The 24,340-nt window shown below is 44.5% G+C and overlaps 2 protein-coding genes across 8 annotated transcripts in view; both read right to left on the bottom strand.

Annotated features, from left to right (window-relative positions):
• Positions 1 to 1,246, bottom strand: part of epb41l5 (erythrocyte membrane protein band 4.1 like 5) — a 41,557-nt gene extending 40,311 nt beyond the window's left edge. For all 3 annotated transcript variants that reach the window (XM_056579561.1, XM_056579562.1, XM_056579563.1), the window contains exon 1: positions 1,076 to 1,246. The gene's annotated coding sequence lies outside the window, so the exon portion shown is untranslated. The remainder of the gene's footprint in view (positions 1 to 1,075) is intronic.
• Positions 1,247 to 4,547: 3,301 nt separating this feature from the next.
• Positions 4,548 to 24,340, bottom strand: part of ptpn4a (protein tyrosine phosphatase non-receptor type 4a) — a 64,302-nt gene continuing 44,509 nt past the window's right edge. For 2 of the 5 annotated variants that reach the window (XM_056579174.1, XM_056579173.1), the window contains exons 11-27: positions 22,989 to 23,052; positions 22,731 to 22,903; positions 20,682 to 20,750; positions 20,219 to 20,353; positions 19,855 to 20,019; positions 17,362 to 17,521; positions 16,948 to 17,031; positions 16,657 to 16,713; positions 16,012 to 16,168; positions 14,147 to 14,313; positions 12,121 to 12,211; positions 11,587 to 11,648; positions 10,105 to 10,251; positions 9,511 to 9,639; positions 6,869 to 7,017; positions 6,442 to 6,577; positions 4,548 to 6,043 (exon numbers count right to left, since the gene is read on the bottom strand). In XM_056579174.1, the coding sequence (XP_056435149.1) occupies positions 5,588 to 6,043; positions 6,442 to 6,577; positions 6,869 to 7,017; positions 9,511 to 9,639; positions 10,105 to 10,251; positions 11,587 to 11,648; positions 12,121 to 12,211; positions 14,147 to 14,313; positions 16,012 to 16,168; positions 16,657 to 16,713; positions 16,948 to 17,031; positions 17,362 to 17,521; positions 19,855 to 20,019; positions 20,219 to 20,353; positions 20,682 to 20,750; positions 22,731 to 22,903; positions 22,989 to 23,052 (2,401 nt within the window). In that variant the 3' untranslated portion in view covers positions 4,548 to 5,587. The remainder of the gene's footprint in view (positions 6,044 to 6,441; positions 6,578 to 6,868; positions 7,018 to 9,510; positions 9,640 to 10,104; positions 10,252 to 11,586; positions 11,649 to 12,120; positions 12,212 to 14,146; positions 14,314 to 16,011; positions 16,169 to 16,656; positions 16,714 to 16,947; positions 17,032 to 17,361; positions 17,522 to 19,854; positions 20,020 to 20,218; positions 20,354 to 20,681; positions 20,751 to 22,730; positions 22,904 to 22,988; positions 23,053 to 24,340) is intronic. The other 3 variants (XM_056579175.1, XM_056579176.1, XM_056579177.1) reach the window with 3 other exon arrangements.

Below are 24,340 nucleotides of genomic sequence, written 5' to 3'. Positions count from 1 at the left end.
TTCCTGTAGGTCAGAGAATTGATTTTAAAATCATGTTGCTAACCTATAAACCCCTACATGGTTTAGGCCCAAAATATTTAACTGATATGCTTCCACCACATAAGCCTTCTAGACCAATAAGATCCTCTGAGACCAGGCTGTTAATTATCCCCAGAGTAAACACCGAACATGGGAAAGCAGGATTTAGTTACTATGCAACAAATAACTGGAATAAACTCCCAGAGGATTTAAGACTTGCCCCAACTCTGAGCACCTTTAAAACAAGACTGTAGACATTTATGTTTGCTAGCTTTCTGCTAAATCTTAAATACATTGCACTTCCTAGAAAGCTTTTTTAACTTTGCCTTTATTTTTTATTTTAAAACTAAAATGCCTTTTTAACTTTCTATTTTACCCATTTCTTTGCATATGTTTTCTTTTACTTTTACTTGTATCTATTATTTTATTGTATCACAATGTTTATATGTGAAGCACTTTGAGTCTGCCTCGTGTATGAAAAATGCTATATAAATAAAGTTCCCTTGCCTTGCCTTAAAGGCCTTATGGACATGAAGGTCGTTTCTGAGACCAATATAAACTAATAATAAGGTCACTGTTCTCATATTTGCATCACTAAAAGTTAAATATTCAATTCGATTCAAAAGGAGCCCAAATGGGATGGAAAATAAACATTTACCTTGCCAGACCAACCTTAAAATTAATAACAGGAGAAATTATAATTAAAGAGTCAAATGCAAACATTTTAAACATGTAGCCAAAATCCATCCCATTTCCCTGTGTGGTTAGCACTACGAGGAGACGGCCCCCAGAGGCTCAGCGGTGTGCAACAGGTCGAGTTGATCTGCAAAGCGCCGCTTTAGTTTCATTGAGAAACACGCAGCATATAATACTACGAAACACATTTGTTTGACACATTAGAGATGTTAGAAATGATATTATTAATGTATCCCTAATATATACAAGCGCACACACACAAGCATCCACAACTGCAGGATGAAACAAACGGACACTTGCTCCGCCATCAGACACTTGTAGATTCCTCCAAATCCCTAAAATAAATAATAGGCCTACTTACAAAACTTAAAAGAGACTCCGGGGGGCTTCACAGTGAGGACCCGTCCTCTTGCATCGTCCGAGGATCAATCATCGACCTTTACAATCCCATATTGAGGAGTAAGTTGTTTTTATCCCCTCGCCGCCGCCGCTGCTCCTCTCTGGATATTTCTCTGTGCAGGTCCCAACAACAGTGGGAGGAGCCTAGGGTCCCCCTCCGGATCTGACGTCAGGGTCCCAACACAACAGTGGGAGGGGCCGAGATATCCTTCCGGATGTGACGTCACTTTAACTTGACGAAAACGTGACGAAACGTTAGCAATTTTTGTATTAAATGAAATTATTATAACCAAATAATTTGTATAATATTTGAAAAACAATGCAGGCATATCAATTCTTATTCGCATTTTGGGGTATCTACATTTATATATTATTATTGGATGTCTAAAATGTTGATTAGTTAATAATTTAAATAGCCTCACAATTCTTGGTATTTTCTGTCCCAACACATTTCATTAAATTAAGTTGTAATAATTGTATATGAATATGTTTTCTGATGGAATTTGCAGTAAGATGTTGAGATAACTAATTAAATTAATTAATGATGCTTAGAAAATTCTTAATTTATGTTGAACAAGTAAAAAGTTTGTTTTCCAATATAAATTTCAGAAAACTTGAAGGTAAACCTTAATGGCTGACATGTTCATTCAACAGTAGTGCCCCCCTCTGGTGAAACCTGATGTCCATGGAACATGCATATGAAGACGCTTCCAGAATTCTTGGGCTCCAACATGACCTTCAGACCTTTTCCTCCCCACTCCCACTTTTTAACTGCAATTCATATTTAACTCCCAGGACTTTTGCCTACAGGAGTTTGTTCCTCAGACTCAATTAACTACACTCTCTGCATAACCTCACTTTCACAATGTGGACGAGCAAGGTGAACTGAACCCAGGTCTCTGTGCTTGGACAGACACGCGCTAATTGGTGACAAGCTTGCTTATAGAGACCCAGGAAACCTAGGAGATATCCACATTTCTAGGAAACATTGGCAAGTACCATACAGTAGTCTGGTGTCATCTTGTATTTGTTGTTATAGATTGAGTCAAGCCATCGTCTCAGTACACCATATTGTGTCACGTTATAATGATCCACAAAGTAAAGTTAATGTAAACAAAAATAAACCAGTCTAAAACGGAAGAAAAAAACAACAGTTTCAACTCACAAATGATTTTCCCTTTTATTTTAAATATTTTTCATATACAACATTGTATTTACAAGGTCTAGTATTATTTACACAAAATAAACAAGTGGCACGGTGAAGTTAGGAGTTCTCTATTTGTTTCTTGTTCCCTACAGGTGTCTTTATTTAATTTTTTTTAAAACAAAGACAAAAAAATAAAATGATAAATAAAAAAAGACAACTGATCGAAGAGGACCCTTTTTCGGTCTCAGACTTATTTTTCAGTAGCACTACCGTTTTCTGCAAAGTGCCGTCCTTTCTCTAGTTAGCTAGAATGCGTCTCATTTATTTTTTTCTTATTCGTTACAAAAATACCATTCAGCTAACCCCTCTCGCCCTCCCCTTTAGGCGACCGCTAACCAGTACCCTAAACGCACACGCACCAGTACCCTCTATGTTGGGAAACACAACACTTGGAACATTATGAGAACGCTCATTGCTGGACATTTGTGAACATGAAATCTTAAGATACTCCCCCAACTCAGATTTTCACATAAAGGGAAAAAAACAACAAAAACTTTTAGATGTTGCTGTATACTTCCTGTCTCGAGTCATGATTCCTGTCATTCCTCTTGGGAAAAAGGTTGAATGTCTTGTGATTATTTTTAACATCATCACCTCTGGATAACAGGATGGCAGTCTCAAAGTTTAGTTCTTTTTAAGTTTCGCCCAGTTATAAAAACCTGTTCTTCTGGCTTAAACTGCAAATTAAAAAGCACAACCAAAAAAATACCACAATTAAAATAATCCTTGAAGATTGACTTGATTTAACCTTTTTGATGATTCATTTGTCGGAGCGATTCAAGCTTAAAATACTCTTGTTCAATTGTAAAAAACAAAAACAACACCACAAATCAATCAACCAATCAAGCATTCAAAAAGAAAAAAATAGCCCCTGTAGGCCCTCGTGTTTACAATGAGATGTGTTGTCTTATGCGTTTACTGTTGCCTTCCAACTCTGCAGACTGAAGCAGAGCGTTGGATCTGTGTAACTGGATCCAACATGGAGGCCTTGGGAAGAACTCATGTGAAGGTGAGGCAGATGGGTTTGTGTCTGAGTGGCCTTAAGAGATGATTGGCTGTATAGGGGGGCTGACACACAGGGAGGGAGGGAGAGAGGGGGGTCTCTCTCTCTCTCTCTCTGACATCAGGAAGAGTTTGAGGGTGCTCATGTGTGACTAGCGAGAACCCTGCAGTGCGGGCGCGGGTAGGATCGGTCGGTTGACCCCATGCAGCTTTTCCATCAGCTCAGGTATAGCTCGAACCGCCGGGCTATGTGGCGGGAGGGGGGTCCTATGGGACCGGGGTCCTATGGGATAGGAACCAGCGCACACGGGTGGCGGATTCGCCCGTTTCTCAAAGAAAACGCTAATGGAAAATCAGTATCACACTGGAGATAAGACGCATGGAAATAAGACACGTCACTGAACACCAGCAATGACGATGACGATGATGAGGGGAGACATAGGGCAGCCGAGGAGCACATACAACAGCCACACAAAGACACGCACGCAGTAGGCTTATCCAGGAGGATGTAAGCACGCACTAAAGTCAATAATGAGAAGAGTACCCGAAGCTCAGTCAGTATTTAAAATTAAATAATTCAAATATTTGAATCAAGGGACGGCAGCGTTTTAAACTGCCAGTCGCTCTCACAAAACACACCCTCATCAGTCGATCTCCCCCGATTACATTATCTTTGATGGATAAAATACATTTAATTGAAAAATATGAATTAAAATCATGATGAGTTATTAACGTACCGCTTTAATGGTCAGACTGGGTAAACGCTGCTGCTGGTTCGGACGCACTCGGGACTGGTTGGGGAACTGGGGAATGCCAGGAGATAGCTTAAGGAGTTTTTAAAACACTCTTATACGCACTTATTGCCCTGATACTGGTTTTGAAGCATCCCGTTTCAGCATATTAATTTACTCATTGGGACACACTCAGAGATTGCTGGGGTAAGGACACCAACCGAATTTTAAACCCCACCCTCTTGGCGTTGTTGGTGTATAGAAGATATACTGGTTGTTGAAGTTGGGAACTTTCTCTGTAATGACATTGCTACCGCGGTCACCCCTGACTACAGGCGCTGCCCGGACAGACGGGTGTCCTGGACAGACGGATGACCTGAAGCTTAGAAACCTGTTTTATTCAATAGCCAACGGAAATGGACAGAGATAAACGTGAGTATTTTTATACATACGTACGCGTGTGTGTATTTGTGTGCATGTGTTTGTATCCATACGTGTGTGTGTGTGTGTTTGTGGCTATGAGTGTGTGTGTGTGTGTGTGTGGCTATGAGTGAGTGTTTGTATGTGTGATGTGTGTATGTGCCTTTCCGTCTGTATGTGCATGTGTTTTACTTGTGTGCGTGTGTGTGCTCTCACACAAAGCGTACAAGGCGGGGGAGGGGTAGGGGGGGGAACAAGATGAGACCCTAAGTGCTTCTCTCCGTCTCGCTGACCATCCGGGGGGGTTGGCGGAGAAAGCAGAGCAAAGCATCAAATCAAGAACAATAAATTAAAAACCACTGTCTTTTCTTTTTCTTTTAGTTACGAAGGATTAAAAAAGGAAATTAAGAGTTGGGGAGTTAAGGAATCACACTACGATTTTTAACAGCTATGATTTCACCAGGGGAGCTAGAATCGCACTAACAAAAACGGACAACTTGTCGTGTTTGGGGAACAAGCTCGGACACCAACATAAAACACAATAAATACTCTTTAAAAAAAAAAAAAGAAGAAGCAAAACACAGTTCATTCTCTATCAGCCAGAAGGACGAGGAGTATAATGTAAAATAAGAAACGAAAAAGAAGACACCTTCTGACCGAGAGGAGGGAAGAGGCCGGTACAAAAGAAAGGAAAGTAGAATAAAACAACCTCTATCTAAAGTGTTGGCGCCCCTCCCCCTTGATACGTATGGCACTACAGCGACACCCCACTACAGTTTATCGTCTCCTCTCTCTCTCTCAATGTTTTCCTCTCTTTCTTTTTTTAATTGTTTAGTTTACCCAGAACACACAGCGTCCCTAATGGTACCTATTCAACACGGCTGGGATTCTACTCCTCCACCAGATCTGGTTCGCGTTTCTTCTCCTCCTTTGCTCTGGTCGCTAGCTCATTTTTTATCTGTCGTTTCCGTTTTCTCTCTTTTTTTGTTCTTTTTCTCTAAATCGGCGTAAAGTGCAACAGTGCTTTTTGTTCAATCCTCCGGCCACTTCCTCGTGCAACCCTCCCGCCCCCCAAGCCTCGTTTCCCACTCCCCCTCTGCCAAAGGTCAAAGGGTCATGGGTCGACGGGATCAGGTTCAGATTGGGGTTGGGGTTCAGGGTTCAAGCTGGCCTCGCTGGTCACACTCGTCGCGCTGGCAACGCTGGGCTCCTCAAGCTCTTCCTCCTCTTCCTCCTCCTCCACCACCCGTCCCACGTCCAAAACCTCCACATCGTCGTCATCATCATCCTCATCGTCATCATCATCATCCTCCTCATCATCATCCTCGTCGTCGTCGTCATCCTCGTCATCCTCGTCATCATCGTCCTGGTCCAGACCCCCTTCCATGTCCATCTCCTCGTCCTCCTCCAGCCCAGCCTCCCCTCCGTCGTTCCCCGCCTCCAGCTCCTGGCCGCCCCGCTCCTCCTCCGCTTCCCTCTCCCTCGGCTGGAAGAGTCCCGCCTTGACGGGGGAGACCAGCCCCTCCTCGAACACCTTCAGGATGGCCTCGCACACGAAACGATACTGGCTCTATCGAGAGAGAGAGAGAGAGAGAGAGAGAGAGAGAGAGAGAGAGAGAGAGAGAGAGAGAGAGAGAGAGAGAGACAGAGAGAGACAGAGAGACAGAGAGAGAGTGAGAGAGTGAGACAGAGAGACAGAGAGACAGAGAGACGGAGAGACGGAGAGACGGAGACAGAGAGACAGAGAGCGAGGTGAAAAGGAAGAACAGAGATATAGGAGGTGAGTCGAGATAGAGCGATGGAAAATGAAATAAAAAGCATTTAGAAACACAGTTTGAATATGTTGTTGTCCAAAGAACTGCAGGAAACAGCAGGGGGCTGTATATGTATATGTGTATAATTGAAAGAATGAATGAGGGAATGAGTGTGTGTGCGTCCGTGTGCATGCCCACATGCGTGCATACGTACTGGGGTCTGGATCATCATGGCCCGCTGGTCCCTCATGGTCCTCACGATGTCCAGCGGGTGGACCGGCTGACCGTACTCCATCAGACACAACGCTGTCTCCATGGTTACCAGCACCCCCGTGCGACCTATCCCAGCACTGAGAGGGAGGAAGGGGAGAGAGACAGAGGGAGAGATCAAGATGTAAAGAGAGAGAAGGAGATGAGAGAGAGGGAGAAATAAGGCAAATAGGGGAGACGTTTTAAATAGTTCCACAACAGGTGGCATCAATTATTTCTTAATCATCCCCAAATGACAACACTGTGTCGGGATCTCCATGAAAACAATCTCGTAACATAATAATTAAAGATATATCTATGTTTGATGAAGTAACACGACAAATTCCAGCTTTGTAAATGCAACAACAGCGAGCGCACACACACACACACACCTGCAGTGGACCACCATGGGCTGGTCCCGTCCGGCCCGCTTGCTGCGGACCAGCGCCACAAAGTCCAGGAAGTCCGTGGAGTCATCGGGAACGCCGTGGTCGGGCCACGCCACGTACTGGATCTGGGTGAGCTCCCTCTCCTGCTCACTCTGATACCACACACAAAAGGGGTACACACACACACACACACACACACACACACACACACACACACACACACACACAACAGGGGAACACACAACCACAACAGGGGAACACACAAACCCAGAGATACACACGTACAAACACCCACAAAAACACACACACACACACACACACACACACACACACACACACACACACACACACACACACACTGCATTAGGCAAGACTCAAAATCTTCTTCCTATTAAACATTCCCTACTGGCGTCACCATGGAAACACATCTATCTCCACAGCAATGGACACAGGCGGAGGGTGATCGTAATTGGCTCCCTCTGTGGAGACGTGTGTTTTAAAGGTCACATGGGACGGAGAACACACACATGAACCTCTGGGCCTTTAGCCATGTCGCATCTCATTAGGTATAACACTCACTTAACTCTCTTATTATTATGACTACAGTTTTCCTCCACAATCCTCTAGTTATAATTAACAGTTAACAATTGTTCAATAGAAAGTGTAGTATACTATGCATGCAAATAAATTATTAAATAGCTTTTACTGTTATTCAGGGCTGAAAAATGCAAGGCAACTACTGTTGGTTGGTTGAAAATAAAAATCATCATTGAGATTAAACAACTCTTCCAGTGTCCTGGCCAAGACAGGCAGCAGTAGACTACAGTCAGACCAGGGGTCACCAACACAGTGCCCGCGGGCACCAGGGCGCCCGCAAGGACTATATGAGGGGCCCGCAGGCCTGTTCTGAAATAGCACAGCTCATTCTTGAACAACTCTTTCCCACCTTTCTTAAGTCATTGTCGATCATTTTTGGGAGAAATCCTTAACATGATCAGTGTCTTCACATAGATGAGTATCATTAATCAATATTAATAATATATAACTAAAGGCAAACTGAGCAAATTTGTTATTTCAGAAGAGTATCAAACTGGGCGCCCTTCGTATGACTCAGTACCCATGAAGTAGCTCTCAGGTTCAAAAAGGTTGGTGACCCCTGGCATAGACACAAAACATAAGAAAACTAAAACAGTCTGCAGGGGGGAAGGGGGATAACAATATCGCAAGATATTTCGGGAGGCTCAAGGAGAAGAGTAATATTAAGTTTGAGCAACAAAGTGTAAAGACATCTCGGGAAGCTCAAGGAGGAGGGTAATATTACATTTGAGCAACAAAGTGTAGACTTCTGGTAGACTCTATTGACATAATTCAGCATACCGTGTTATTTTCGTTGTGTTATAGGGACACTGTCTCTTTAAGGTCATGTCACTTGTCGGCGCGATGTTTGAAATTAACGTTTTTTATATGACAAAATGAACGACCTGCCGTTGCTTTTCGAGGTCAGAAAATGGTCTCTTCCCTATGTTTAAAAACATAACGTTTTACCTGGGCGACTGTGTCGCTGCGGTGTGTGCGTGTGTTCTTACCAGGGCGCGTGTGTCAATGACAGTGAGTGCTAAGTATAATAATGGATTGAATTTATATAGCGCTTTTCTAGACACTCAAAGACGCTTTTTACAGTGAAGGGGGGACCTCACTAACCACCACCAAGATGAAGTAACACGACAAATTCCCTCACTTAACTCTTTTATTATTATGATTATACATGTAGCATCTCATTAAGTATAACACTCACTTAATTCTCTTATTATGATTATAAGTGTAGTATCTCATTAAGTACAGCATATTACATCCGTAACTCTAATTATTATGATTACACCTGTCGCATCCAATTAAGTATAAACCACCCTTTACTCTCTTAATAAACACAAATAGCTTCATGAAGATAGAGTGAGTTAGACAGGAAGAAATGGGAGAGAGAGGGGAGGACAATGCAAATGACCACAGGCAGGAATCGAACCCGGCTCTTGGCAGTTAGGAGTGACCCTTAATGGTACGCACTCTACCTGGTGGGCCCCCTTAACAGTCTCTCTCTCTCTCTCTCTCTCTCTCTCTCTCTCTCTCTCTCTCGCTCTCGCTCTCTCTCGCTCTCTCTCTCTCTCGCTCTCTCTCTCTCTCTGGAAACAGGAGCCTGGTGCTTGTCCTGCATGCGGAATCAGGGAGCCAGGAAAAGAACAGCCCACACCGGTTGCTGTGGCAACGCACCTCCTCGGGGCCGGAACAGCTCATCCCTACCCCCCCTCCTCCTGTCCCGCGACTCCCTCGCTCCGCTCTCATCTCATATAATTTTCTTCACCGATCCTTCTCTTCTATCCTTTTCTCTACTTCCTGTTCCATCACACGTGTCACTTCCTTCGCGCGTCGCCTGTCACAGTGCATTATGTCACGTGCATGGAGAGCACTGTTTGTGTGTGTTTGTGAACACACAGGCTTGACATTTCTGTGTGAATTTTTTGCTTTGTATCTGTATGTGTGTGTGGGTTACCTGAGAGTGTGCTTATGTTACCCGAGAATGTGTGTGTGTTACCTGAGAGTGTGTGCGTGTTACCTGAGAGAGTGTGTGTGTGTGTGTCTGTGTGTGCTACCTGAGTGTGTGTGAGGGTCATCTCTCGGACCAGGAAAGCAGCGTTGCCCTCCTCTGTGTGGCACGTGACCGAGAAGCCCCCGTAGGTGGCGCTGTTCCCCGGGTTGGGCCAGTACTGGTGGCATTTCACCTGCATGACAGATGGAACCACAGATAATACATCAAATAAATACACTATCTCTCAAGAAGATACTTTTTTCTAATCTATTATAATGTAATAATTAGAAATTAGTCATTTCTGTACACACTCGGGACAAATGCATTTGTAGGGAGCCCGGTTTTTATTTAATTTAGATACAATTAATTCACTGGTGGCAGTTCACTCAAAGGGCAACACTATTAAAAATCATGGTGGCACTTAAAAAAAACCATTTGTAATGTGAAAGTTAATCAATTGCTCCAGAGTGACCGTGAATTCAGAAAGATGTCCTTAATGAAAAGGGAAATGGTTCAGGGCCTCTTTCTCATCCAGGACGTCTACAAGTTAGGCGGCGGACATTGTGGGAACCAAGGCCCCTTCGGCTGGGCTTCCCGACACCATGACCACACCGACCCCCTCCCTCTCCCACAACCAGCCCTGCTGCCTGCTGCGTACCCGGCCTCGCTCCACCTGGGTGGTCAGCATGACCACCATGGAGGAGCCCTGCTCCCAGCTCATCTGCCAGAAGTCAGGGCAGGTGTTGGGCAGCGGGCCCTGGCACGCGATGTAGCGGTTGATCAGGCTGGAGGCGGGGATCTCCATCTGTAGACAGAGATATGGGGTTAGACATGGAGGGAGGGAGGGAGGGAGGGAGAGAGGGAGGGAGAGAGGGAGGGAGAGAGATAGAAATTACTTCCATATCTACTTTGCGTCCTTTATTTAGTTTGTTTTGGTGTATAAATATTATCAATGGTCATGTGTGAAGCACTTTATACTCAAGGGTTAAACGTTACTTCTTAAACATTGTACGTGCTTTGACTTGAATTAAGAGAGGAAGAAAAAAAAATAGACAGTGAGAAAGAAAGAGGAAAGATATTTAAAAAAAGCAGCCAGATGGACATTGCACTGGACTGAGGCAATTCCCCAACCCTCTGTCCCACTTCAAATAAAAGACAACACTGTGGTTTCATATGGCGGCTTGTTTACATGCCACATAATGCATATAAAAGCAGCTATCTAGACAAGACTCCAACTCATCCTTATCACGTGAACGCCTAACAATAAACACACAGACAGGACAGACCAAAGACCTGTCGAAGCTGGCCAGAGAGGGATTATACACACACATTCACACACGTTACAGTGTACACATATCTGCCCTCTCCAGTCACGCACACACTTTGTTGCCTTGACGATGGCCACTGAGAATCTCAGTTGCTGTGCGTTGGAAATCAACAATTGGCCAAATAAGGACAAAGATCTGACACGTCAGACTCCGCTTCCTCTACCGATGCGCCTGTCTCCCGAACATTGTCATTGTGCATTTTTGGTGATAGTGTATTTCCAAGTCATTAGGCTCAGGCACTTATTTCGCTAGCGAACAGCGTAACACACGGGCTAGGAAAATGAGCATGCCACTGGCTTTCCAGTAGCATCTTAGCGGCTCTGTGTCTGTTTGTTTGTTGCCCGGTAACACTCGTCCTCTAGACTCAACTGTTTCCCCAATGATTCACTGGCACCCCTCGTGTGTGGCAGCTGAGTAGGGAAGCATGTCAGCTTATTTATAAACACAAACCAATGGACGTTATTAAGTGGAAACTACCCCAATAATGGATCAAGGAATCATCAGTGCAAACTCTTATCTGTAAACATTTCACCAGAAGTGGATCTTCTGCATAGAAAAGTTTGTCCATAAAAAGGAATAATACATTAATAAACAATGCAAGAGGAGGAAATGACAAAGGGAGCTGAAGGTGTGATTAAGTCATCATCACTGTGCAAAAACACCTTAAACCGCATAGTCACCTGAATTAATGACTCCCTTTAATAGAAACAATTAAAACCTATGATTTAGCAACCAAAGATAGTGATAACAACATCCAGGAGAGAGACAGAGACAGGGGAGAGACAGAGAAAGAGAAGGAGAAAGAGACTCACGTTGATGTAATTTGCATTGATGTAGTCATCTGTGCTTTTCAGAATGACCCGCGTGGCATCGTCTAGAGACAGATATAAAAAGTATGAGAGAGATTGATATAAATATATTGTATATAGACCGCAATAAGCAACATAAGGTCACACACCTCGCCATACCAATAATGTAAATACATAGAAATGCATCATGACTACCGTAGTATATTATTTCTAGCATAGATATTTCTAGACAAGACAGTATACTAAACAGTCTACTATACAACCTAGACAGTATATTAGTGTCTACGGGAGGGACAAAGCACATAAAGAGATGTCTAGTGAAGACAGTATACAGAAGAGGTCAACTATACAGTCTAGACAATATATTAGTGTGCTTGGGACTATGCAAAATGAAGAGATGTCTAGTGAAGACAGTATATAATAGAAGTCTACGACAGAGTCTAGACTGCATGTTAGTTGGTTGGGGGCGACCATCTACAGTAGAGAGATGTCTCTGTAGTCAGTATAAAACAGTTATTCTAGGGGGTGACTACGTACAGGGGGAGATGTCTCTGTAGCGGTTCTTGGAGACGTTCTGAGGTAATTTGGCACACAACATGGTCATCCCGGGCCTTTTCCGGTACAGTTGCTGCAGAGAGAAACACATTAAAAGAATTTGTTAACAATGTCATGAACAGATTTATTTTTGTAGTCATCCATTTTCCCTCATTTCAACCCAGATCATTCACAGAAGAGAAGAAGGTCTAAGTAAGGGATAATGCCCGACGAGGTGTCCATTATCAAGAATTAATGGTCTTCGTGGAGGCAATTCATTCCTGATAATGGACACCTCGAAGGGCATTATCCCGCTTATACCATCGTCACTTGCCGAAGAAAATAAATGAATACCATTCATTATCATTACCCTCCCGTTAGGTTCTTATGCAACGGAAACGTTGCTCACTCCTCCAGTAAATAGGACGGACCTTAGCTACGACTTGGCAACGGGAGGTATTCTAGTCCGCTCAGCTATGAGCCAGAGAGCTAACGTTATGCATTGCACATATTAATAATTCGAAATTCGTCCCAGCCTTTAAACCACAGATACTCTAGGGTCTATACCATATAACCGCGTTGTCTGATTACAGTTTAATTCATTTTTCACAATTTACCAGCCCTAAAGCTGAACAGATAATTTGACTGGAACTACTTAGCAGGTGTCCGTATATCAGGGGTTAATGCACACCCTGCAGCCAAACAGAATCGAGTATTCCCCCAGACCATGGTATAAAGGAAAGTTGCATTGAATTGTAGTGAACACTATACACTTCCATGTGCAACTAAATGTTTAGTTTGCAAGCAAGTCACTTTGGCTCCAAGTGGCTGCTAAAATACTTATACACACCCAATACCGTTTGAAATGTTTTATCTGACTAAGTGCTATACTCTTTAAGAGATGCTATTGGAAACTATTTGTGATTCTCAAATCTGTAAACAGTCATCCGAATCAGTTTGAAATATGCACCATTTGACTCTACTTCAAATGCACAAGAACAGATCACAACCTACATAATCCTATTTGTATGTGCATGTAGGTGGTGCTCAGCTGCTGTACCATGGTGCGAACGCGTACATGTCATACATTGCCCTTGCAGCGCTATATATATTGTTGCCATGTGCCAATATACAGTATCAATTATGCAAACATGTGATGATAGGAGAGCGCTTGTGTTTGCGTATGTGTGCTTGAACTTGTCACTGTAAATGGTTAGCCACATGCGTGCAGGTTTTTTATGAGGCGTCACCCCCGTTCTGTGTTTGAGTGTTTAGAGAGTGTGCATGTGTATGTCTAGTGTGAGTATGTATGTGTGTATGTCAGCTTAACATTCCTCTGCACTAAGAATCCAGAGGGATGTTCAAACAGGAAGTGGTTAAGTGGGTCTGATAAACGACAGGAAGTGGCAGGAATGTGGAGGAGGAAATCATGTGACAGATCTCTGTCTCTCCTGTCACGCTGTCACACAGAGACCAGCAGAAGCTTTGTGTGTGTGTGTGTGTGTGTGTGTGTGTGTGTGTGTGTGTGTGTGTGTGTGTGTGTGTGTGTGTGTGTGTGTGTGTGTGTGTGTGTGTGTGTGTGTGTGTGTGTGTGTGTGTGTGTCCACTGGACCAAAAATCCACCAACACCCACTAACATCAGCCGTCGTCTTTACAATAAAATGTTACAATCGGCATTCAGTCCAGGGACCAATGGCTCTGCACCAGTAGCAGGTATTTATCGGCTCCAGTCCGATATAATTATGGAAAAATGGCAGATGGGTGGACATTTTTCCTTTTCCAGTACGATGATATCACAATCTTCAAATTGTGAAAAGTCAAAAGTCAAACTGTCTCAGTATGGTTCTACTTGCGAAGCAGAGATTGACCAACTACTAAACGAAGTAACTAGTGAACTAACACATTCAAAGGGGTAGTCTAGTCTTGTTTACATTGAAGTGTGCCAGCTTGGCTTCGCTGCCAAAGCATTCTTTCAGGGATGAATTATGTTGGTTAACTTGTTAGTTAATCACTTAAGTTCTAGTCTTACATCAAACTGAGCCAGCAGGGCTCCGCTGATCAGGCCTTCCTTCAGGGCCACCATGGAGTCCCTCCAGGCGTGCTGGTCCGTCTGCCCCGGGTCCAGGGCCGACTTCTCAGGGATGTACTGGAAGTCTGGCTCCGAGTCCGCCTTCTCCTCCACCACGTCGTAGATCGCTGTGAGACACACACACGAGAACCTGTCACCCTCTCTGCTGATTGGGCTTGATCTTGGGTTTGAATCCAAGCTGCTAACCCCTTACCCATGCCTTGTTGACTTTGGATTAAAGTGTGCACACAAAATGAAAATAAATAAAGTGGAAAAAAACGTGAAAGCACGGTAATGGAGTCCTTAAGTTTTCCGGTAAATGATAGAGCTCTGACTGTGTGTGTGTGTGTGTGTGTGTGTGTGTGTGTGTGTGTGTGTGTGTGTGTGTGTGTGTGTGTGTGTGTGTGTGTGTGTGTGTGTGTGTGTGTGTGTGTGTGTGTGTGTGGCAGTGTTGTATGTAGGTTAGCTGCCTTCCATTTTTAATTTTTCCATTTCCCACCAAGAAAGGCTGACTCACAAGATGCCCTGAGGATTTCTTTCTGTCAGTGGGCTGAAATATATTCATAGTTTAATTATGTCAACTCAAACTACTTTATAATAAAAACCACCATGCATATTGCAGTACTAAAAATGCTTATATGTGCATATGGCATGTCACATGTGTGCTGGTCTGCATGACAGGATAAATTGCCCACACCTCTGAATGACCCAGTTAAAAAGCGAGCATTTCAATCTGTGACCCGCTGAACACATCGTTTATCCTCCGACATTTCCCTGGTTTCCCATCCGCTCAGCGCACAGTACCGGAGAGGGAAGTAAGTACGTCTCGTGGGATTTTAACAGCCGTATAACTCAGAGCCCAGAGAGATTTAGAAACTACCTGTGAAACTTGTTATGAGTTATTAGGGAGCTCATGTATATACATACAAAAATAATCCATACTACTTTATGGTCTAACCACTTTAAACTGATGAAATGGAAGAAAATACAACTCGACCAGATGACGTATACACTTTGCAGAAGTGCTCCACTATTGATTTCAGGCTATGACCTCCAAGTCTCTAAATTAATAAACGTAAACCTGAAGAAACTCCCTGACCATTGAAATGAAAGCCTGAAAAAGGGAAAGAACGACGGAAACAAAGATTGTAATAGTGAAAGAAAGAGTGAATTACCAAAATACTGAAGGAAGGAAAGAAAAAAAGAAGGAGAGAAAGAGGAAAGTTAGAAGGAAAGTAGTGAAAGAATGAAAATAAAATAATAAAATGTATGTTTTACAATCTAGAGCCGAGGGCCAGTAGAGAGAGGAACTGGGTGGAGTCTGTGAGTGGTAGGAGTCTGTGAGTGGGTGGAGTCTGTGGGTGTAGGGAGGCTGAGTGATGGAGACCTGTCGTGGGCGGGGTCTAAGAAGGTTTTGACGCCGTTCAAACATTGAGATGTATACATAAAGGCAGCATTGACTGTTTTGGCCAGTTGCGGCGATACATCAGTTGCCATATTGGAGAGGCCAAGACCGGCATGCAAACAAACAGGCCTACAAGTAAACAGGGAATCCATGTTTGGTCTTTTTAAAAACACTATAACGTAGACATTTATCAATCAATTTCAATGAGGCGTTTTTATTCAAAGGTTTATGATCTACGTGAATAAGAAAAAGAGGCATGTAAAATATTTATTATAGGATTGAATTTGTGTATTAAATTAACTCATTGAAATCCCATAAGAAATCTAAATGTGAAGATGAATGTCAGCGTGTGCATGTGTGTATGCATAACATGAATAACTTCGATAAATAATAAATCAGTTCAAATGTCTGGGCCACCAACCGTTTGGCCTGACCAATAGGATGAGCTCGCCGGAGTGGCTCTCACAGCTGGCCTTGATGAACATGACCACCTGGTCGTGGGTGTGGTCCGAGATGTCCCGCCCGTTAATAAGGACCACCTGGTCGCCCTCGTTAAGGCGTGGCACACAGAGGTCAGCCTGGAGAGAGGGGAGCGAGGGGAGGATGGGAGAGAGAGAGAGAGAGGAGAGAGAGAGAGGGGAGAGAGAGAGAGAGAGAGAGGGGAGAGAGAGAGAGAGAGAGAGGGGAGAGAGAGAGAGGAGAGAGGAGAGAGGAGAGAGGAGAGAGGAGAGAGGGCTTTTGTGTTTAGATTTCTAAACAACACAGTGGAAATTTACACAGATGGAGTGATAAAAGCACATATTGAGACATGTTTTTAGGCAGAAATTCTCAAAAAAGATGGGGCGATGGTCAAGAGAAGCATGCTCAAAAAGCTCAGTCTTAAAAGCCCATTGTCTCAGTGCCACATCAGATCAAAATGTCCAAAATTATTTGAAGCAACAAAGTAGCGTTTGAGTATTTGTTTGGACTCGTGTTCATTAATGGGTGTTACCTGAATACACACAGGTGTTATGAGGTGTGTGTGTGAGTGTGAGCGCGAGCATGTGTGTGTGTGTTGTGTACATACTGATGTGCCAGGAGCAACTCTTGACACGATGATTGGCATCTTCTGGTCTGCTCCGCCCTGGACGGAGGAGGGGAAGAAAATAAGAGGGGAGAGGAGGGAGAGGGAGATAAAACAAAAGAAAGTTCAATGACAACCACAATGTTTATCACAAAAAAGCAGAAGAAAATGAAGAACGCTCTGTGCCACATCGTGACTGAAGAGTAGCACAATGGACAGAACCGCAGTACAATCATACACAAAACCATATGTTATATTTATATATGTAATCAATGGAAGCAGCCTGCCGCTGACCTTGACGTTGAAGCCGAAGCGTCCGTGCTCGTCGGGCTTGATCTTGATGAGCACCAGGTTGTCATGGGGAACCACTCCGTTCAGCTGGGGGAGGAGGTGCACAGCGTGATTACGTGATCCCCCCACACAATAACACGACACGCACACATACAGCTCTCTCTAACCCATGCTGACACGGAGCAACACTGACTCTTTGCACTAGAATGCGGGGGGCGCGATTACTAGGACCAGTCTCTCAATCCACGCCGCACCACACCACACCACGACAACAACATCTTGCGCGGAACTCAAAAATCCTGAATCTGTCAGCGCACTGCACAAGACCGGCACGACATTATGGAGACGCCTTTCAAAAATCAAGTGGGGGAGGTTTAGTCTTGATAACGACAGTATGTGTGTGAAGTGGGGACTGACCGTGGTCTTGTCGGTGTTGACTGGCACGTCGTACATCTCGTTGAGGTGGTTGTCCAGCAGGCTCTGCTGGGAGTGGGCCTGGATGATCTGGCTCAGGGTCTTCCTGCTCAGCTGCTTTGGGGGCAGAGCGGGGGGAAGGCCGTCCACGCCCTCGGGAGACCTGCCGCGGCGGACGGGCGAACGCAGTTGGATAACAGTTACTTTCGATTACTTACAAATACATCCTTCAAACGTGTGGGAACACTGAACACACTGAGGGCTAGCTGTATAACTAGATTAATTACTAGCGCTCCCTCGTAGCAGTAATGCTATAGCTCCGTGGAGCTAGCTGTGACGCTAAGAAGTGAGGAAAAAGAGAAGATGGACTGATAAGAAAACAAAATAGACAAAAAGAAAAAGTGAAAGAGAAGCAGAGAAAGAGCGGGTGGATGGTAATGTGTTTCTCAAGACGCATCGAGCTCCCGAGTAGGGTAGGGGCTAAACAAAGCTGGTTTCCCCACTCGCCACACATTCAGAACGTGTGTGTGTATCTTCACTCTGCAGGGGGTTTGGGCATCAGTCAAAGCACATCGTCTTTGTTTGGGTTGCGACTGCTGGTGCCACTTTGTGTCTGACACACACACACACACACACACACACACACACACACACACACACACACACACACACACACACACACACACACACACACACACACACACACACACACACACACACACACACACACACACACTCGCTCGCTCGCTTAAGGGTTTATTGTGGGTCACAGGGAGGTCAGGTTTCAGTCGAAGGGTAGATCTCAGCAGGATAGACCTGCTGTCTGGCCGGGATTGCCCCCGCCAGCCTCCCTAGTCAAGCAACACACACAGCCTTTAATATTGTATGCTTCTACATCCCCGTCTGGCCCACGGGCTGGGACACACACGCACAATGTCTCACGCAGGACTGAGGTAGGACGGCTATCAGTTCTTGTGAACACTCTTGTCTTGTTAACAACGAATGGATAATTGATGAATAACGGCGTCTATGAAGATAATTTCCTTCCTTTCTCGCTTGTTTTACCTTCAAAGCGCTATCACTCTGTGATGCCTGTCTTTGTTGTGGTGCATTCGTTTTGTGAAGCGTTTGCACAAACTTTCAATAAACACACAGAAAGCGAATAGCATATTTGTTCGATAGCTGTACGTTCTTCTGTGTTGATCCACCCAGCTGCCGATCACAGATACATTTCTTCCAGGGGGTCTGCCGCTCCTCACATTTATGCGTCTGAACACCGTATGAAACATTGATGGTCGACCGGTCGAGTGTTGGGCCTACACGGACGCTGTAGGAGCACTTTATTTACCCCCCCCCCGAACCTCGGAAGCACAAATGTTTCGTGAAACCGCGACTCGGCCCTCTCTTCCTACCCTGTGTCCTCGTTTCCCGCCTCTTCCCATAGGTCAGCTCACAAAGCGATCCTCCTTTCCCTCTACCGCTCCCTCTCTCACAGACACACGCACTGATGCACTAAGGAAAACACCCAGGCGAAAAGGAAAAGCGCATCCTAGCTCTTCTTCAAACTAAACATCCTACCTTTTTATTGTGAAGTAGTCTTTGCTAATCTATAAAAGCTCATTTGCGATCTGTGGGGGGGTGGGGGTTGTAAACAGAAATACACCCCGACACACTAAGTGTTGGCCCGGCCCGGTCATATAAGCCCCGTCTCTGCTACGCACAGTAAACACATTTTACTGGCCCGCTTTTCAAAGAGCTCATCTTTCCATACAAGCTTGTTAAACGGTGCAGGGAGAGGGTGTGAACTACTGGCTAAAACCACAGACAGGCAATTAAAGACTAAAGCTATCCCAGACACACACACAGACATGCAGAGACACAGTCAGACAGAGGCACTAAAGCTGATCAATTCAACAAGGGTAATTAAAAGGATGGGAGGGTAGGGTATGTGGTTTGAGAGAGAGCAAGAGACAGACAACAGGCAGCGAGAGAGAGAGAGAGAGAGAGAGATAGGAGTGAAGAGATAAAGAGCGGTAGAAGAGAGGGAGAGAGAGAAAAAGCACAAATAGAGCTAGAGAATGAGAGAGGGTGAGGAAGAGACACACACACAGAGTGAGAAGAGAGACAGAGAGCAAGAGAGAGAGAAAGAGAGAGAGACCTCATTTACGAGGAAGGTTTCTTTATTAGTGGAAATTCACCACAGGGCCACCAGAGTGTCTTTATCTAGTTTAGTGAGTCACAACTGAGACCCTGGAAGGTTTAGACCAGTAGCCAGAAAACAAGGGATTAATAAAAGAGCTGGAGAAGCCATATGGAAAACAAAATACAACCAACAGCTTTTGCATGCTCTTTAAGAGACCGTAAAAGAACTCGGCCGTAAAAGCGAAACCGCTAAACGTCTTGGTGGTGACTGCGTCTGGACCTGCAGCCGAAACACACGCTACGCTACCCTTAACTGAGCTAAGCTAAGCTAAGCCACTCGTGTGGCAAACGTACGGGGTGGAGTCGAGGCTGATGCTGTTGGCCTGCGTGGACGAGGCAGACTTGTGATTGGACGAGAAGACGGGCAGGCTGGGCGAGGCGTGGATGACGTGGTCCACCAGGTGGCCCACAGACGAGGGGCGCATACGAGTGCCCTCCTGCACGAACAGAGAGTTCCTGCTGGGCCAATGCACGCACGCACGCACACGCACACACACACACACAGGGCAAATATGTTATGTTAGGAACTGAAACGGTAAATCTCTGGTGACGGTTACCATATATTATCGTTTACTTGATTAGGTTACTTGAGGAAGTCAAGTAATTAAATATGAATATCTACTATAATAATGATCAATTTGTTGTTTTTCAGACTCACTGGATGGGCGTTCCAGGCGGGGAACGAGTGGGCAGGCTCTGGGTCTCCAATCTCTCATCTGATAGGCTGGTTCTGCTCACCGACTCCCAGTCAGTCCCGTCCACAAGCTTCCTAGCCAATGGCTTGCTAGGAGACCTGCCAGGGGCAGGTAAGAAATTCAATCTATGATCCAAATAATGTGGTTAAATCCAGACACTTAACATAAATAAGATAAGATGACTTTATACTATATCAAAGTATATATTAAAGAGTTTGAATATATATATTAAGAGTTACAAATCAAAAATAATGAATAGTAGAAGAAAATATAGACAGCAAAACGATCGTTGTTATCATTATTGACAGTACGGGCTAAATTATATTGAGAATACTGTATAAAATTGGCGATTTAATCGTGTGTCTGAAGTGAAGTGTCCGATGGATAGAATCAAGTGCTGTCTAGACATAATCAGGTGGCATTTACCTTGCAAAGACCCGGTCTTTGATGCCCTTCTCCTTCCCGTACTGGACAGACTGTACCTCTGTCCGACCACTGCAAAGAGACAGAGACAGAAAGATAGACACAGGGAGAGAGAAAGAGAGAGAGAGAGAGAGAGAGAGAGAGAGAGAGACAGAGAGTCAGATACAGAGAGACAAAGAGAGAGAGAGAGAGAGAGAGAGAGAGAGAGAGACAGATACAGAAAGAGAGACAGAGACAGAGACAGACAGAGAGAGAAAGACAGAAAGAGAGACAGAGAGAACGAAAGGGACAAATCAGTTTGTAACAATCCACAGATGAAATAGACTGACAATCCAAACATCCTTGAAGGAGTTGATTGATTAGGAAGGTTCAAAAGAGGTGAGACACTGGGGCAGGATAGTGCAGTGGTTAGGGTGTTTTACGTCGACTCCCAGCCAGGCGTACTGTGATCCCCAAGGTTTACTGCACAGCCCACCTGACGGCATTCTTAAGCAACGATGGGACCAACACCCTTGATCTACCCCACTAGCTGCTCCTTATCTGTGCTGAATGATTAATGAAATAGTAAGATGGCTCTTCCCTCCCCTTCACCTTGAATGCCTTCGGAAACGTCAGAGAGCCCCCTTGGATAATTTTAATCACAGAATACATTATTATATTTTTGTGTCTCGAAAAAGTGTAAAAGTTCTCCTCTTTCCCAACTGTCATAACCACAACCATAAGCCGCACAACAGCCAGGCTATTATCCTGTGTCCTTGAAAACAACGGCAACAGTTGAAACACATCGGCCTTGGCACATTGGCCAGAGAAGCAGACCAGTGTGTGAATAGAATCCGATTTTAAAAGTTGAAAAGGAATGACAAAACGAAAGAAAGAACAGGAAGCGGGGAGCGGCGCCTTTAGCGCTCGTCCTCAGAGCCGCGCTGGTCCACCGCTCAGGGGCGAGCCCTGGCTGTGGTGGGAGGGAGTGACATCACAGCTCCCCCGCCGCCACGGTTAAATAATACATCACAAGCCCTCTAGACTCCCGCCTGATCCCATGCTCTTGGCCCAGAGCGAAAAAAAAGGTAAAATACTTAAAAGGTATTTCCTTTTTCTTCCTCTTTTGTCTCCGCGGAGCAGAGCTGTCGCGAGGCGGTGTCAACACTGCGCTGAAGAGAGCGACCCGTGGTTGAAGGTTGATGGTTGTTTTGATTCAAATGCTCTGCCTCTTAAGCCACGCCCACAACATAACATCTGTCACCACCTCCCAAAAAGCAACAAATCAACAGTTGCACATAACATGTCCATATTGTTCTCTGTGTGTTGAATGTCCTCACACACCACTAGGTGTTTTTGTACGCGTAGGGCTGTACGTGTACGTGTGTGTGTGTGTTCATGCGTGAGTGAGCAAAAGTCTCCAGCGGTGTTGCTTATATGTACGTTCGGACACACACACACACACACACACACACACACACACACACACACACATACACACACACACACACACCTTGAAGAACGCATAAACAGTGCTGATGTCTGCGTGCGCGGTGCCAATGTGCGTGGGTGCTGCCGGGATATGTCACCAGAGAGGGAGTTCAGCGTGAGCCCTGATTCCAGCAGGGCTGCGGTTCATGCATTCCATAGCCTTACACAATGGCGGAACAAAACAAGATAGCAAGCCACCGTGCGCACGAGCCACATGTTTGTTGGCATTCTTGTGACCGCAGATACAGTTTTCAGTCTGCAATTTGTAGCCATCCCACGGTCTGGGCTTCATGGTACTTGTGCTTCTGTTGTACACAATGAAATATGTACTTTCTATTATTAAGTCATTTGTTAGGGTCCTTCCTATATTGAGTCTGAAGCCATCCATGAGCTAATGCCATATCATCATATTAAATACAAAATAGCATGGCCAGTGATCATTAAGACTTGACATCAACATCACTAAAAAGATATAAATCAATTTTTTGGTTGATTATTGCAGTTGTGGAGACATACATGGGAATCACTGTCCCATTGTGTGTGTGTGTGTGCGTGTGCGTGTGTGTGTGTGTACGTTCCTACCAGTATCTGAACTTGGAGCCAAGGGTGAAATAGTGGGTAAAGAAGTTCTTCTGGGGGGGGACGGGGCGGTCCAGCCTGAAGAAGGTGTGGTGCTCCACGCAGGCCTTCCACAGGTTCTTACAGGCCCGGTAGTTCACCATGTTGAAGCCCAGCAGCGTCTCCCGCGTCTCGCTCTGCAGACGTAACGGAGACGGGTCGGTCAGCTCTTGTTAATGTCAATAACATCGTCATCATGGTGTAATTGGGACTGTTACATACCGGCTCTCTTCTCAGCTGGACAAAGAACTGTTTGCACTTAAAGGAGATCTTCACGATTTTCAACCTAAGAAAGAAAGACACGTGTACACACAGACACAGACACACACACACACACACACACACACACACAGGGGTTAGTTCACTGCCACTTTACGGAAACACAACAGGGACTCTGGGTACAGTTTGGATGTAGGTGTCATGTGTTTTTCCATCATGTGTGCGTGTGCCTGCGTGTGTGTGTGTGTGTTCGCAAATTAAACCACAAAAGCTATAACTGGTTAACTGGTTCGCTCTGACAAAAATAAAAACACGTGTGCGTGCAATGTGGGTCATTAAACAGTGCTATTTGTGCTGTGATGTTAGGCCACACCGTGGAGGCTAATTTTGTTAGCATGGCCTGCTTAATCCTGAGGGGTAACCCTACGCCACTTCCAATTCAGAACCCATTATCTTCAGCTAAGACACCAGCTCCCCCCCCTGACCTTCCCCTGATGAACCCAGGAGGTCTGCAGTGTATTCTAGTTCCCACTCAAAACCAAAATAAGCATTACAACCTTTATCGCTTGTCTCTAATTCTATTTGCAATATTGTACCCGCTGGTATAATATTGCCGTTACAAGGCGGGCAGGACAGAGTAAAGGTTAGGTTGTATGACCATCTATCTACTCCCTTATAATCCCTTCTGCATTCACTGGACGTCTTTTGGATAAAGTTGTCAGCTGAATGACCACATAGAATAGTAATATCTAACTAATATTGTGGTACAATCTTATCTATTTATTATTATTTTAAAAGAATAAGGTGCACGCACATGTGTATGTATGTATGTATGTATGTATGTATGTATGTATGTATGTATGTATGTATGTATGTATGTATGTATGTGCATATATATATATGTATGTGCATATATATATATGCACATGCATATATATATATGCACATGCATATATATATATGCACATGCATATATATATATGCACATATATGCACATACATACATACATACATACATACATACATACATACATACATACATACATACATACATACATGTATATACAGATTACACGCAAAGTGTTTCTTTCATACACACAAACTGACATGCATACACACACACACACACACTTTCTCTGTCTCCCCAATACACATACTGATGCATGCACATACACACATACACACACACACAGGTCTGATGAGCTGTATAATCCCTCCTACAGCTCTCTGGCGGCTGTGACTCATTCCCCTGCAAAATGTATTACACATACACACACACACACACGCACGCTAACCCTGCAAAAATGCAACACATACACACATTCTAACCCCGCAAAATATATTACACACTAAAC

This window comes from Gadus chalcogrammus, chromosome 20, assembly GCF_026213295.1.
Source record: "Gadus chalcogrammus isolate NIFS_2021 chromosome 20, NIFS_Gcha_1.0, whole genome shotgun sequence".
NCBI lineage: Eukaryota > Metazoa > Chordata > Actinopteri > Gadiformes > Gadidae > Gadus > Gadus chalcogrammus.
Note: the sequence above shows the minus strand (reverse complement) of the source record. Positions and strands in the feature narration are given on the sequence as shown.